Raw genomic sequence first — 12,965 nt, forward strand, 5'->3', positions numbered from 1 at the left:
CCCTCTGACCTCCGGCGAGTCGCCTCTACGCCGCTCCGTGACGTGGTCGGAAATAAAAAAAAACCTTTTTTATCCATTCACCTCCTTCTTACTGAAAGGGACGCCTATTAACAGAATTGCGTCTGCGACTCTGAACCTCCCGTGACCTTCGACCTTCGGGATGAATGCCACCCTGCAGGAGACGCGACGCTTTTTACAGTCGGAAGTCGTAAGCGAGGCGCTTCCCTCCCTGAATATATAAGACGAGTGAAACGCGTTAACACGGCACCCGTTAGGCGAGGTAAGCAGAACCATGACCTCCGTCTCCTCCGTCCTGTGCACTCTGGTGCTGCTCTCCGAGCTGAGCAGCCGCTCGGTCGCCGTCGCCATGCCGGCGTCCAAAGGAGAAGACGGCGTGCGGGAGCAAGACGGCTTCTTCCTGGGTGCCGGGCCCCTGATTGAGCCCCTCGCCTACGGACAGAACCTCGTGCTGGACACCGACGCGAGGGATGAAGGCGAGAGCCCGAAACTCATCGTCGTCTCGGTGAGTGTTGCGTTTTAAATACTTTTTATTAACGTAAACATTTGGTGATTGGTTGCGTGTCACCCAGGACACTTTCTGGATGGAGAATGTACCTTTTTTTCTTCTCCCTATGGGTGAAGCAACCTTTTAAAAGTAGTTAAATCAACAACACATCAATCCAATCTGAAGTCAACAGCCATTTGGACAACTCTTAGTCACATTATCCCAAATAAATGTACCGTATAGGAGGCGATTCCCCGTTTGCAGCCACCGAACTCTGCCAATAACCGTCGTGCATCATAACTATTCACTGTATGATATTTCTTTCCATAAACAACCGCAACAACGAGCACATTACCTCCACCCCGTGACTGAACATTCAACCCTTTTTTTTTTCTTCAATTGGTCACCGTGCCTACCGCTAAGTCGATATCTCACACACATCTCTGAAAAGCTTTTACAGCCGGGAAAGGTCAACCGATCACAAGCCCGTAAAGATTTATTGGAATCACAACGGGGAAGAACGATGATGTATCTGTGCTCCCTCGAAAAACGTTTTGGCTTGCGACGCGCCGAGAGTTCATCTGGCGTGTCATGGACGCGGTGGTTATCTCTGCGGTAATGGGGAATAGGCGGCGGCCATGTTGGAGAGAACAAACACATCTGGGTGAAAGAAACGGGCCACTGTGAAATAATATAGAAACGTTTCTTTGCATTCGGGGGTTTTACTGTGGAAGAAGACCGATCCGACACCTGTGCTGCGAGCGAGGAGATGATCTTTGAAAAGAGTTCAGGTGACGGCGTATGGCTGCGAGCGAGGAGATGATCTTTGAAAAGAGTTCAGGTGACGGCGTATGGAAATGCGTGCGCTCTGTAATCACCGATCGATACTGCGTTTTTCAGGACATGAGGCTGAATGGACGCGTCCGCGGCCTCAACCCGGCCTTCAGTCGGAGCCTCCCTCTGCTCATGGACCAGAGCTTGAGCTTCGCTCCGGCCGTGCACGGCTTGAAGGTCGAGCGCAGGAACGCCGACATTAATAGTAAGTATACCTGCAAAGCCAGAGTTTCCGTTAAAGCATTTATAAATATAAATAAACATACCCGACCAATAAAGTCGATTTTGCTATCGGATTACTTGATATTCTCTTTCTTTTCCTTCTAGTGCTGCGGTGTATGATTGGAAGAGTGTACCGACCCTGCTGGAATGAATAAATGTTTCCCCCGATGCTGCCGTCCAGCCCCGATTGTGCTGTAAAAAAAAAAAAATAATAATAAAAATGAAACTTCCTTACAGACCTCTTTTTTTTTTTTTACAGACGATTAGCATGCTTTAAAACATTAAATTAAAACCGTTACATGAATAGAAAAATATCCAGATGTTTTTTGTTGGCTTGTCAGAACCAATATTTCAAAAATAAGTCGACCGTTTCAGTTTGACAAGCAACCCCGTTAACTGGAGTTATTTGACGTTCTGTACGTAGTTGTAAACTTAATTTCTCACTAATCTAATGCATTGTAGCCCATTTCTAATGCATTGTACCCCATTTCTAATGCATTGTAGCCCCTTTCTAATGCATTGTAGCCCCTTTCTAATGCATTGTACCCCATTTCTAATGCATTGTAGCCCCTTTCTAATGCATTGTAGCCCATTTCTAATGCATTGTAGCCCCTTTCTAATGCATTGTAGCCCCTTTCTAATGCATTGTACCCCATTTCTAATGCATTGTAGCCCCTTTCTAATGCATTGTAGCCCCTTTCTAATGCATTGTACCCCATTTCTAATGCATTGTAGCCCATTTCCAACAGCACACAGATCTGGAAAGACTTTTAGTTTTTTTTCATTGTCATCATTTAACATGTCTGCGTTACACTGAAATGCATTTCCTTATTAAAAACGAGAGATCACAACCATGTAAAACAAAATTTAAAAAAAGGTTTATTAAAATTGAAAAGTGCACATCATGTTTACAAAGTCAATTTTGCAGGTTGAATAAGATCAAATATATACAGTTAAGAGATTAAATAAACTCATCTTGATGATGAAAGTGCAATGAGTCTCAATGATGCCACCAACGTCTTCTACACATTGCTAAAATAAGCTAAGCTATCAATGCAACATTCACAGTTAACATCATTTTGCAATCAAAAAGTGCTGAAACAGCGAACTCACGTAATTAATTTGAGACGTTATACGAACATGTTCACCCTCTTAAACTCGGGAGTGTTGAACGAGAAGATTGACGCCACACATGCTGCATATGAAGCTACAGCCAAAGGGCAATTAGCTTAGCTTAGCTTAGCTTAGCATAATGACTGGAGGGGGAAATGGTTTTCCTGGCTCCGCCTAAAGTTTTAAACAATCTGCTTTCAAGCACCTCTGAATGTTAACTAATTAACTTTGTTGTAGCGCCCCGGCTAGCTTCGCTTGATGTGGAATTAATCTTAGCACCTTTTTAGCTTCATATTTAGCGTGCTTGAACGGTTCAAACAACCATTAGACCCTGAAGAAGCCGGTTAGCTTTCCCTGTCCGGCTATCAGCTTCTTCTTACTCGCGGCCTTGCCGCCGCTCTTGCCGGGCACTTTGACCGAGACACAAGCCGGCGGTTTCTTCTGCGGCGGCTCGTTCTCCGATCCTCCGCGTCGGTCGGAGTCCACCTGCTTCCTCTTGTTGCCCTTTCGCTGCGTCCGAGTGACAGGTGGCTTTCCGTCACCGGAGCCCGCCCCTCCGGTTTGGACGTTTCCACTTCTTGGCCCGAGAGCGGCACCCCGCCGCACGGCGCTCGGCTCCTTATTCGGGCATTCAGAAGTAGACTTGGCTGGAGAGATTCAAGACAAAAGCAAAAGCAACTGTGACAACTTGGTAGAAGGGGGGGTTAGCTGCTATTTCGATGCAGGCTGCGTGTTTATTCAATGAAGATGAAATTGAACATTTGTCATGTAACCCGATGGAGCCGAGCCTGAATTCCCACAAAACAAAAGGCAGAAGGGGAAATGGGCAAAAGGTCTGTGCAAGTGTGTGTGTGTTTTTACTACAGATGTGGGTGTGAGCACGTTTTATAGAATGGGAATTTGTGTAATGGCTGATGGTAAGTACCAGTCCCAGGGCTGGGGCTGCGACGGGTTCAAGGCTGGAGAGGAGAAGGTGTGCCTGGGCCTCCGTCCAGCTGTGCGGCGTCACAGGAAACAGAAATCCAGCCCCGCAGAAAGAGAACGCTGCGCCGCTTTGTTGTTGACATTTTGAACTTTTTTTTTTTGTCTTCTCTGCATGCAGCAGAGCACCCGAAAAAAAAAAAAAAAAGAAAAGTTGAATCTGTACCTTCGGTGGGCGTCTCCTCCACATCAGCCGGGAGGGCTTGGTGTTTGGGTGCCGGGTGCACACAGGAAGGCACCTGGCTGGCGCTGGGGAACTCCAGCACCCGGTTGAGTGGCATTTCATCCTCTTTGTACGTGCACGCAAACTGGGATCGAACTCCTCCGTCTTTGGCCTGGAAGGAGCAGCCGGGGGAAAGAAAAAGACGCTTTAATCCAGCGGACGTGATATCGTGGCTCCAGATTTCCGGCTTTCAAAAACTTTGTTTGTAGCCTTGGAAAGATATAAGTCGCTACAAATAATTACAAGAAAAGAGAGGAACCAAAAGGAAACATGAATATTACAATGGCCTAGTTGTCTAGACAGTTCACTAAAAAGTGTCATGGATAGTATCAATGATTAAAGACCATGTGGACAAGATTGTAAGGATGCATTGAAATAGCTGGATCGGGGGAATTGGTGACTATGGGGCCGATCTATTAAAAAAAAAAATGTATTTGCTACCAGGAACTTTTACCAAGTTCCTGGTCCAGGTTTTACCATTTCAATAATAAAAAAAAACACAATTCTATATAAACGTCTATTCGTGCATTTATTTGATGCATTTGGTTTTACCCGGTAGGTAAAGCAAGGTTTAAGTTTCCTTACAAATCTCCCTCCCGCAGCGAGGCATATACGGCTTATTAATTAAACAAATCGGTCCCGAAAAAGTTTGGATCAATGCATCGAAAAACATTCTGGAGTTTTACATCGTCGCCTCCTTGGAACTTAAAGTGCTCTCAAGACGAGAGGAGGGACCACGAAATGTCACGAGACGTTTATTTCATCACGCGATCCAAAAAAAAAAACAAAAAAAACCTATCTTTTCTGCTTTAATTAGCCACGTTTCTTCTTTCTTCTCGTCAGTCATCGATAGAAGTTGACAAATCCCACATGAGCCCAACTTTAAACAAGAGCATCACAATTACAAGGAGACGGTAGCGCAGCACACATTAGAAAGCCGAGTTATAAACAGAGCGATGATGCTAAAGACTACAATCCCGGCCTCGGGGGAACACGGATCCACAGCTTTTCCACCTCCGTTTGATCTACGCCTGCTCGGGATTATCTCAATCCAAAAGGATTTCGACCCTTCGGGCCAGCGGGCCACGGCCGGGAGGATCAAGAAATACACAGCGAGCAAAGCTGGGTGGGTCCGTAAAGCACAAAGGGATCAAAGCCTTTGTGCTCTTTCAAAAGAACTTCTTTTTCTTTTATTAAACAGCAACCCTAAGAACAAGACACACTTCAAATAATGGAGCGAGAAATGAACGCTGCCCCTAATCACACACACACACACACGCACGCACACGCACACACACACACACGCCGCCCCCCCCTCCCCATCAGACCGATACGGTCGGGTAATAAAGATGTATACACTCGGGTATCATCAAAATGCTTCTTTTTTTTTTTTACCACCAGCGTCACCACAGACGTCATATTTCTGCAGTTTTGTGGCACCGAGACAGATTTTTTTTTTTTTTTTGGAAGCAGAACCCCCGAAATGGTCCGTCTGGGATCACCGTCGTCGGGCAGACAACAGGAAACGATAACCTTTCAAGTTCACCCCTCGCTAGTCGAATTACGCGACTGATATGGCGTCTTCAAAGTGGAATTGATGCAGAGAGCTTCCGCTCGCCGAGTTCAGGAAGCGGTGAGCTGCCCAGGGACCATTACGGCGCACTCAAAAAACAGGAAGGCGGCCAGATTGCGGGGAAGCTAAAATGACATCTGCTAGCGCAATCAAATAAAAAAGGGAGCCATTTCACTCAATGCGTTTAGCACACATGTTAAAAAAAAAAAAAAGAAAAAGGAGGGAGTTCACACAGCGGAGCTGCTGCTCCGTGTGAAAAGAGAGCAGTGCTGCCTTTTACAATATGAAGACGGTCTCTGAGGGGTTTTTTTGTGGGGGGGGGGGGGGGGGGGGGGGGGGGGGTGACTCGGCAATTGTGTGGAGCGGTTGCAAAAGGTTGCGACGTCACCCTGAGGAGAAAAACACTGGAAAGGCATCAACACAACGTCGGTTATTAGGAGTTAAAGTACTCATCGAGGTGGAAACGACCCCCTTTCATTATCATTATGAATGTCATATAACAGATTAGTGTGTAACCTCGATCAATACTGGAATTTTGATTAATTTGTAATATTACTACATTAAAAACAAGTGACTCAACTGATTTAACGTTGCACTGCAGTTGAATATGTAAAGAAAATCATTATAGTCAATGCAGCAGAACAAAGACTATTTATTTATTTTTTTTTAAATCGCGCTCATTATTCTTCTTCCTCGTCAAACCCTGGCGCCTACATTACCCACAATGCAACACAACCGCAGACATTCTCGTGTCTTTTTGGGGGTCATTTTCAAACTTTTAGTCTCGACCGTCAGACGATGTGTCGCCTCAAGTGACGAAAAGGCTTCACACAACTTTATGCAAAAAATAAACTATTGGTGACCAAGATGCATCTGTGCTCTCTGGTGGACAAACGTTGTCATGACGACCGTTTTCTTTAATTACCTGAAACCCAGTCCGAGGGCTCCTGGGCTCAGTGACTTCGTGTTGCTCGGCAACTTACAAAACATGGAGGGAGGAGCAGCACAGGAGTAATATAAAATATAATATATTTGTGGATAGGTGCTTTATTTTTTATTTATTTATTTTATTAACATAGAAACGCGAATTTGTTAAAAAAAAAGAAGAAAAAAAAAGGGGACTGTGTGGGGAACGAGAAATCTAATGTAGCATAAAAAAGGAAATATTTAAGTCGTAGTAGAACCTAAAAATGGTACTTTAGTGCTAAGTTACTTGTAAGTTACGATAACTGCAAGTTCTAAAAATCAAGAGAGTCTAAATAAATAATCCTCTTCATTCAATATTGATTATATATTTCAACAAGCACACAAACGGTAACGTTGGTGTGCTCAAAACCTTTTGGCAATAAAAGCAGTATAAATCATAAATGTGATTTTTCCTCACACTGACCTCAGCTAGGAAGGAAGGAAGGAAGGAAGGAAGGAAGGAATATCGACGTCAGATACACAGCGTGTCATATTGTGCACTGCAAGCAGATGGACCCGAGCCCCTCATCAGGACCGGTTAATGGTTTGAATCCCACACGAGCGAGATGGATCCGAACAGCGCCCTCAAAAACCGACACGCGAGAGCTGAAACGCAGCTGTGCAAACGGGAACCGGTGGAAGTCGAGTTAAGATGTGAAGCTTTCAGCTAAGCAAATAAATAATATAATACCGGGGAGAAATTACAGGATGTAAAGACATTATTTTTCAATGTTTGTACATCTGATTCAATTTGAAGTAACTGGTGGTTTGAATTTGGGGGCTCTTGGGTGAAGGGGGAGGGGGGGGCGGCACGTTACCTTGGGCTTGAGCAGGTCTAGTCGGGTCAGGACTCGGCTCTTTAGAGGTTCTGGAGAACATCCAGTCGGCACTTCGGGGGATCTGAGGGGCCGAGACAAGAGGTTTATAAAATCAGAAAAGCAAAAGACGCTTTATTGCAGCTTTACATAATCATATTCTCGACTTAATGTAGGTTTCTCCACACCAAACACAAGTTTTTTTTAAAAATATTATTATTTTTATTTCAGATGTTTAACCAGAGAAATTGTTCCAGTGTGCTGTGGGAGGATTTTCCTCCATATGGTTTCAGCGGAGAGTCTCATGTTGGTCTAATTGCTGTTTTAGGGGCTTTCCTACTCCGACTGAATCCCACAGTAGTGAAAATACTCAAATCTAATTCCAACTGTGACTTCTTCTTCTTCCCCCCCCCCCCCCCCCCCCCCCCCCCCCCCCCCCCCCCCCCCCCCCCCCCCCCCCCCACCCCTCTTCTTTTAATTGGCCGGCGCTGCACTCGAACCCCCCTGGAGCTAACATGTGTTTAGCTTGATTTAACATCGTCAGAACAGACGATTTCTGCACCAAATGTCACGTCAATTCATCCGGTAGATGTCGAGATACATTTCACAAAGCGGCGGACCGGCCGACTCGAGAGCAACCGGTCGCGAAAAGAAGTCCGGTTGTATAGAAGTCTGGTTGTATAGAAGTCTATGGGGGGGAAAAGGACTGATTTGTGACCTCAGTAAAACATTGTAAACATGAGATTATGGTCTCAATCTCTAGTTTCAAGTCTTCTGCAATACAGCGTGACGTCCATTTAAGGAGGTTGTGCTTTAGGGCGGGGCTACAAGGCGATTGACAGGTCGCTACCAGAGCTCGAGTCACTCACAATACTGGTTGCAAAAGGCAGTCCACAAACCAAGGAAAGCCGCCATGTCCACTTCTCACAGTCTACGGTAAAACCCTTTCAACATAAACGTGGTGCGTGCCGTACCTGAACAGGCCCAGGACGCAGGTGCCCTCCTCCCCACCGAGGACGGGCTGGTCCTCCGACAGCAGGTCGGCCTTGTTCCGACACGGCGGCGTCAGCGCCTCCTCGTCCAGCAGCGCCATCAGCACCTTCACGGTGTCCCGGCCTCCCAACGCAGTGCAGTGGTTGACTGCGTGAGCCCTGGGCTGCACAGCAGCAACAACAAGTGATGAAGTGGGCTTTTTTTATATGAACGAATGGAAGGCAAAACTTCGGAAAGGTTGTGCATTACCCTGGCGGGGCTTATCTCCGTCCCGCTTCCATTGGCGGTGTGCGTCTGGACCTGGTGGAGCTGGCAGATCCTCTCCTTCAGCTCCTTTGTCGTCTCGTCCGCCGCGGCGCTCACGGCGTCTCCGCCGCTGCGTCCCTTCACCAGCAGCGCCCGGATGGCGCCCGCCAGCCGGGCTCCACACGCACTGAGGAGCAAACACAGCGACAGTCAGGTGGAGAGACTCGTCTGCAGAACATACATGCAGGGTTGGGTTTTTTTTCATCTGGTTGGAGTTAATACCTTTCACAGAGTTCAGCCAATATTTGCCAACATGAATAACTCTCTCCTAAAAACGGAAAACGCAGAGAAGCCAGGCCTCGGGCTGAATCGACAGATATACTGCGGCTTCACTTTCAATTAATTGGACACTGGCTTTTTTAAAAAAAATATTATTATTTTTTTTAAAAAGGGCTCAGAGTAGTTGTCTCGCTGTCGACGTCCAGTTTGAGCTTTATTTCACTCTGAACGCAGCGTTGCCAACGGTAACGTTCTCCAAATCCCCGTTAAAGTCACCCTGGGCAACGATGGACAAAGTCCAGGATTTTGACTCATTTATTTATATATTCACTTTTTTTTTTTTTCATATAGTGAAAAGTGAAGAAAAAAAAAAAGAAAAAAAAAAAAGATATATTCTTTAAAAAAAATATAAAAAAAAGAATAAAAAAATAAATCACTCTTGTGAGTTTGAGCTTCATCTTTAGAAAAAATAAATAAGTAGAAAAAAAAAAAAGCTCCACCTTCACATGATTGACCGGCTGAATCAGTTCTGATAACCGCTTCTGTTGTGGTGCCAAACGACACGAGGAGTTCTGAAGGCTCGATGATTATTCATCAAAGGAGGAAAAGAAAAAAGAAAAGAAGGTATTCAACAAAAAGACGGCCTTTGATGTGGCGAAGAGGAAACAGGCGTTAGCAATCCAAAGTGTTATCACGAGGAGCTGAGATGGGAGTCATTACAGGGGATTCAGAGGAGAGCTGCAAGTGGGACAGGTGGATTTCATTATCACAGGTGTGATTCCAGTGCACAGGGGGGGGGGGGGCCGGGACTGAATTTATCATGAACTTGAATTTACAGGAAGTGAAGCAATTCAAAGAAAAACCTGACCCCGTGAGTTTCAGTGTGTTTGGACTCATTTGCTGCCAGATACCGACGGCACATTCGCAACTGTTCTTGGAACCTCTGCATTCCCCTAAAATCAGCCCTGGGTGATTTCTCTGGAAATTAAATATTGCGTGTGTGTCCGGTGTGTGTGTGTGTGTGTGTGTGTGTGTGTGTGTGTGTGTGGAGTGGAAGCCTGGATTAGGCTGCATCGGGTACCTCGGGTCAGGGACTTCTCCCAGTATTTCTTCCAGGTTGTCTAGAAACTGGACAAAGTCAGACAGGCCTTTGACATGTTTCCTCAGGGGGTCAGACTCCGCCGGAGCGTAGCCCCTCCCTCCGAGCTGGATGACCCTCACGAAAGACGTCACCGCCTGCAAGAGAACCCCCGGGCGTCGTGAGGATTACTACGATGGTTTGGTTTTCGAGCGAAGGAACGTAGAGCTTTACGGAGCGTGGGGTGTTCTTCTCACCAAGAAAAGAGAGGTGTTGTTGTCGCGCGCCGCATGCTTCACGTCGGTGAACGCCTGGCGTCCGAGAGCGCGACCGGGGACGTCGAGGGTCAGCGCCAAGGCCATGTCGTTCTTGGCGTTCGTGAGCAGACTCAGGTAGGAGCAGAAGACCCGCCTCACCGCCATTGTCACCTAAAATGTCACGAACGGAGTGAACATTATTAAAACGTAGAAATCAAACAACAATTTGTGAAATATGTTTGTTTTTTTGTCGCATTCGGTTGGAGGGTTGGGTGAGGAAAAAAAACAAACACTCTGCTTGTTAGCTTAGCTTAGCTTAGCACGAAGACTGGAAACGGGCTCAAGCAGCTAGCCTTACTCTGCCCAAGAGGTAATAAAATCCACTGGTGAACACCTCTGAAACTCAAATTAAAATCACTTTTTTTTTTCTCTTCTTTTATTTTAAACCCGGACAAAAAATGTGTAGGGGAATAAAAAAAATAAAACAAAAAAGTTAAACCTTTGGACAGAGCCAGGTTCCCAGTCTTTGTGCTAAGCTACTGACTGACATGAGTGGTTTAGGATTTCTCATTCCAAGTCACCAGAAAGCTAAACTACATAATTCCCAAAATGTCAAACTATTCCTCCAGTAGAGCTTTTGGGCTCGAGGCACTGTCTAGTTTTTGTTTATACTCTACCAAAAAAACAAAAACCGGACAGTGGCTTTACGTTTAAAAAAACCTCTAAAACCAGCAGCTGACGGCGCGTTTTAAACTCCAAACATTACATCACTCTCTGCTAGTGCAGCAGTAAGCCTCCACTAAAAAAACTCATAAATTCACAAGCAACAGAGCAGAGTGGAGAAAAGAGACTCTGTAACAGAAGCACTTGTCCAGCGCCACATTGTGTTGTTTTTAAAACATCTGCCCGGTAATTGAATTCACATTGCGCTCTTAAATCTAAAAAAGCGATATGATATAGAGTTCCCGTCAATGAGAGCAGGGGTGGATTCCAGAGAGAAATTAAGTGCGCTTGCAAGACTGGGAAAGTAAAAACGTGTGGATCGTTGCCAGCAGGAGAAAAAAAAAGACTTTTTTACATTTTTACTGAAAGAAAACGTTAGATGAGGGTAGAGGGCAAAGTGGAAAGAGGGGTTTCTCATGGTGGTTCAGGATATAAGTTTATTAGTGTGTGAAAGCAGGACTGGGCCTACCTGGGAGCTGCAGGTTGTGCTTTTACGAGACGGCGTTGACGGGACTGAAGGGTCGGGCAACTCTGACACCTCCGTGTTTCCGGATAAGAACTCAAACAGCTGGATCTTTTGCAAAATATTTTAAAAAAAAGAAATGTAATTAAGAGAGATACATTGATTGATCTCTATCTCAGTAGCCAATCAGATCATCCACAATCACTTTCAACTAGCTCCGGCTCACCGGGCTCACGGGCTCCCCCGGGTCCGAGTCCACTAGTCTCAGCTGGTTGTACATGGAGAGGACATCAACCAGGTCCACGGCGTTGGAGCGTTTCAGGGAGGATTCGTACGCCTCCAGGATGAGATCATAGTTCTCCAGGCGTGCAAAGTTTGGGGGTGGCAGGTGAAGTTTGTCTAGCAGTAAGTGTTTCCAGGCCATCAGGACATCACTCAGAGCCACTTTGAACTCTCCAGCGCGCTGTCACAGGAAGAGAGAGAGAGGCGGCCATAATTACCGACGGCCTGGAACCAATCAGTTCGAAAGCAGAAAAAGACCTTCGACAACGGGGCCGCGAGCGGTCTCGGCCCGGAAATCTGCGGTAATGTCATCGGTTATAGACGCGATGACATTTAGCCCGACGGTTCAATTGAATTACGCCACGATGATGATGATGATGATGATGATGATGATGATGATGATGTGAACTGGGCTTGTACCGCTTGGATAACTTCCAGCAGGGAAGCCAGAGAATAATCACGTTTTTTAAAAATTTTTATTACCGTTCTCTCGAAATGTATTTTTAACTTTTTATTTTTATTTGTTGGGTTTACGTTCCCTGGCACTGTTACGTAAAGACTCGGCTCTAAAAATCAGCAGCGATCCCTCACACAGCTTAGTACCGAAATAATTCCCCCCCCCAAAAACCCATTCAACAGAGGCCACAGTACAAGTGGTCGGTTTGCTTTGAGCTTAGGTTAATGTACTTTTTGACATTATGTGTATATTAGACTCTTTTTTGCCACAAATTGTTCATGGGAGGATGAATAAACAAAATCCAATGGTAGAAAAAGCCATTTGAATAAAAAGCAATGGACTGTTACCTGCTTGCTAACCTCTGCCATGGCCAGCTGCAGCAACATCAACATGCCATCAGCTCCATGAATGGTGGTCCTCTCAGAGGGCAAAACCCTGTGGCACTCTCGCCTGAAGATTTTAACCATCACCTTTAGATTTTCTCCCAAAGCCTCCATGTCGCCCTGGAAAATAGGAAAATAGGAAATAGGAAAATTGAAGTGAAATAATCAAATGAGGAAATCCCTTTAATCTGGTTTCTCTTTTACATGTCGTCTAATTAACCAGATGAAAAGAAACAAACATAAATTGAAAGGATCCCTCAGATTCGTTGGCCTCAGTGGCTCAAAGGTAACCGGGTAACTATTTATTCCAATAAAATGTGTCTTTATCTCAGCGCCCACAATATGCATTAGTATAACTAAGAGTATAATATGTGTACGGCTACATCAAATCACAGACAATGTTAATTCAAAGGTGCAAACCTCTATTGTCGTTGGAGTCTCCGAGTACACGCGTCCACGGCAAACAGCAGTGTTTTGAATTTTTAAACTGCCGATGACGTTTATTGCCTCCGGCCAATCAGCTTCTAGTGCACACCAATGGGAGCGGTTGACTTAAAAACAAGTATTCCTCT

The 12,965-nt window shown here is 45.5% G+C and overlaps 2 protein-coding genes across 2 annotated transcripts; one reads left to right on the top strand and one right to left on the bottom strand.

Moving 5' to 3' along the window:
- Positions 1 to 292: 292 nt before the first annotated feature.
- Positions 293 to 1,716, top strand: pmch (pro-melanin-concentrating hormone). The gene is made up of 3 exons (XM_034526845.1): positions 293 to 523; positions 1,406 to 1,544; positions 1,667 to 1,716. Exons 1-3 carry the CDS (start codon positions 293 to 295, stop codon positions 1,714 to 1,716), a joined length of 420 nt encoding a protein of 139 aa, XP_034382736.1.
- A 701-nt stretch (positions 1,717 to 2,417) lies between these two features.
- Positions 2,418 to 12,859, bottom strand: parpbp (PARP1 binding protein). Its single transcript, XM_034526749.1, has 11 exons — positions 12,814 to 12,859; positions 12,358 to 12,513; positions 11,498 to 11,734; positions 11,278 to 11,382; positions 10,086 to 10,256; positions 9,832 to 9,986; positions 8,475 to 8,658; positions 8,207 to 8,388; positions 7,236 to 7,317; positions 3,822 to 3,990; positions 2,418 to 3,321 (listed from the first exon to the last, which is right to left on the bottom strand). Exons 2-11 carry the CDS (start codon positions 12,505 to 12,507, stop codon positions 2,999 to 3,001), a joined length of 1,758 nt encoding a protein of 585 aa, XP_034382640.1. The 5' UTR covers positions 12,508 to 12,513; positions 12,814 to 12,859; the 3' UTR covers positions 2,418 to 2,998.
- Between the last annotated feature and the right edge of the window lie 106 nt (positions 12,860 to 12,965).

The sequence above is a fragment of the Cyclopterus lumpus genome, chromosome 23 (assembly GCF_009769545.1).
Source record: "Cyclopterus lumpus isolate fCycLum1 chromosome 23, fCycLum1.pri, whole genome shotgun sequence".
NCBI lineage: Eukaryota > Metazoa > Chordata > Actinopteri > Perciformes > Cyclopteridae > Cyclopterus > Cyclopterus lumpus.

Bases quoted from the DNA above. Each gene is read 5' to 3' on its own strand.
- parpbp (XM_034526749.1), bottom strand. From the start codon at position 12,507: ATGGAGGCTTTGGGAGAAAATCTAAAGGTGATGGTTAAAATCTTCAGG. The intron at 11,383-11,497 runs GTGAGCCGGAGC...ATTTTGCAAAAG, and splicing joins CGGGGGAGCCCGTGAGCCCG to ATCCAGCTGTTTGAGTTCTT. The intron at 8,659-9,831 runs GTACCCGATGCA...TTTGCTCCTCAG, and splicing joins GGAGAAGTCCCTGACCCGAG to TGCGTGTGGAGCCCGGCTGG.
- pmch (XM_034526845.1), top strand. From the start codon at position 293: ATGACCTCCGTCTCCTCCGTCCTGTGCACTCTGGTGCTGCTCTCCGAG. The intron at 524-1,405 runs GTGAGTGTTGCG...TGCGTTTTTCAG, and splicing joins CGAAACTCATCGTCGTCTCG to GACATGAGGCTGAATGGACG. The intron at 1,545-1,666 runs GTAAGTATACCT...TTTTCCTTCTAG, and splicing joins CAGGAACGCCGACATTAATA to TGCTGCGGTGTATGATTGGA.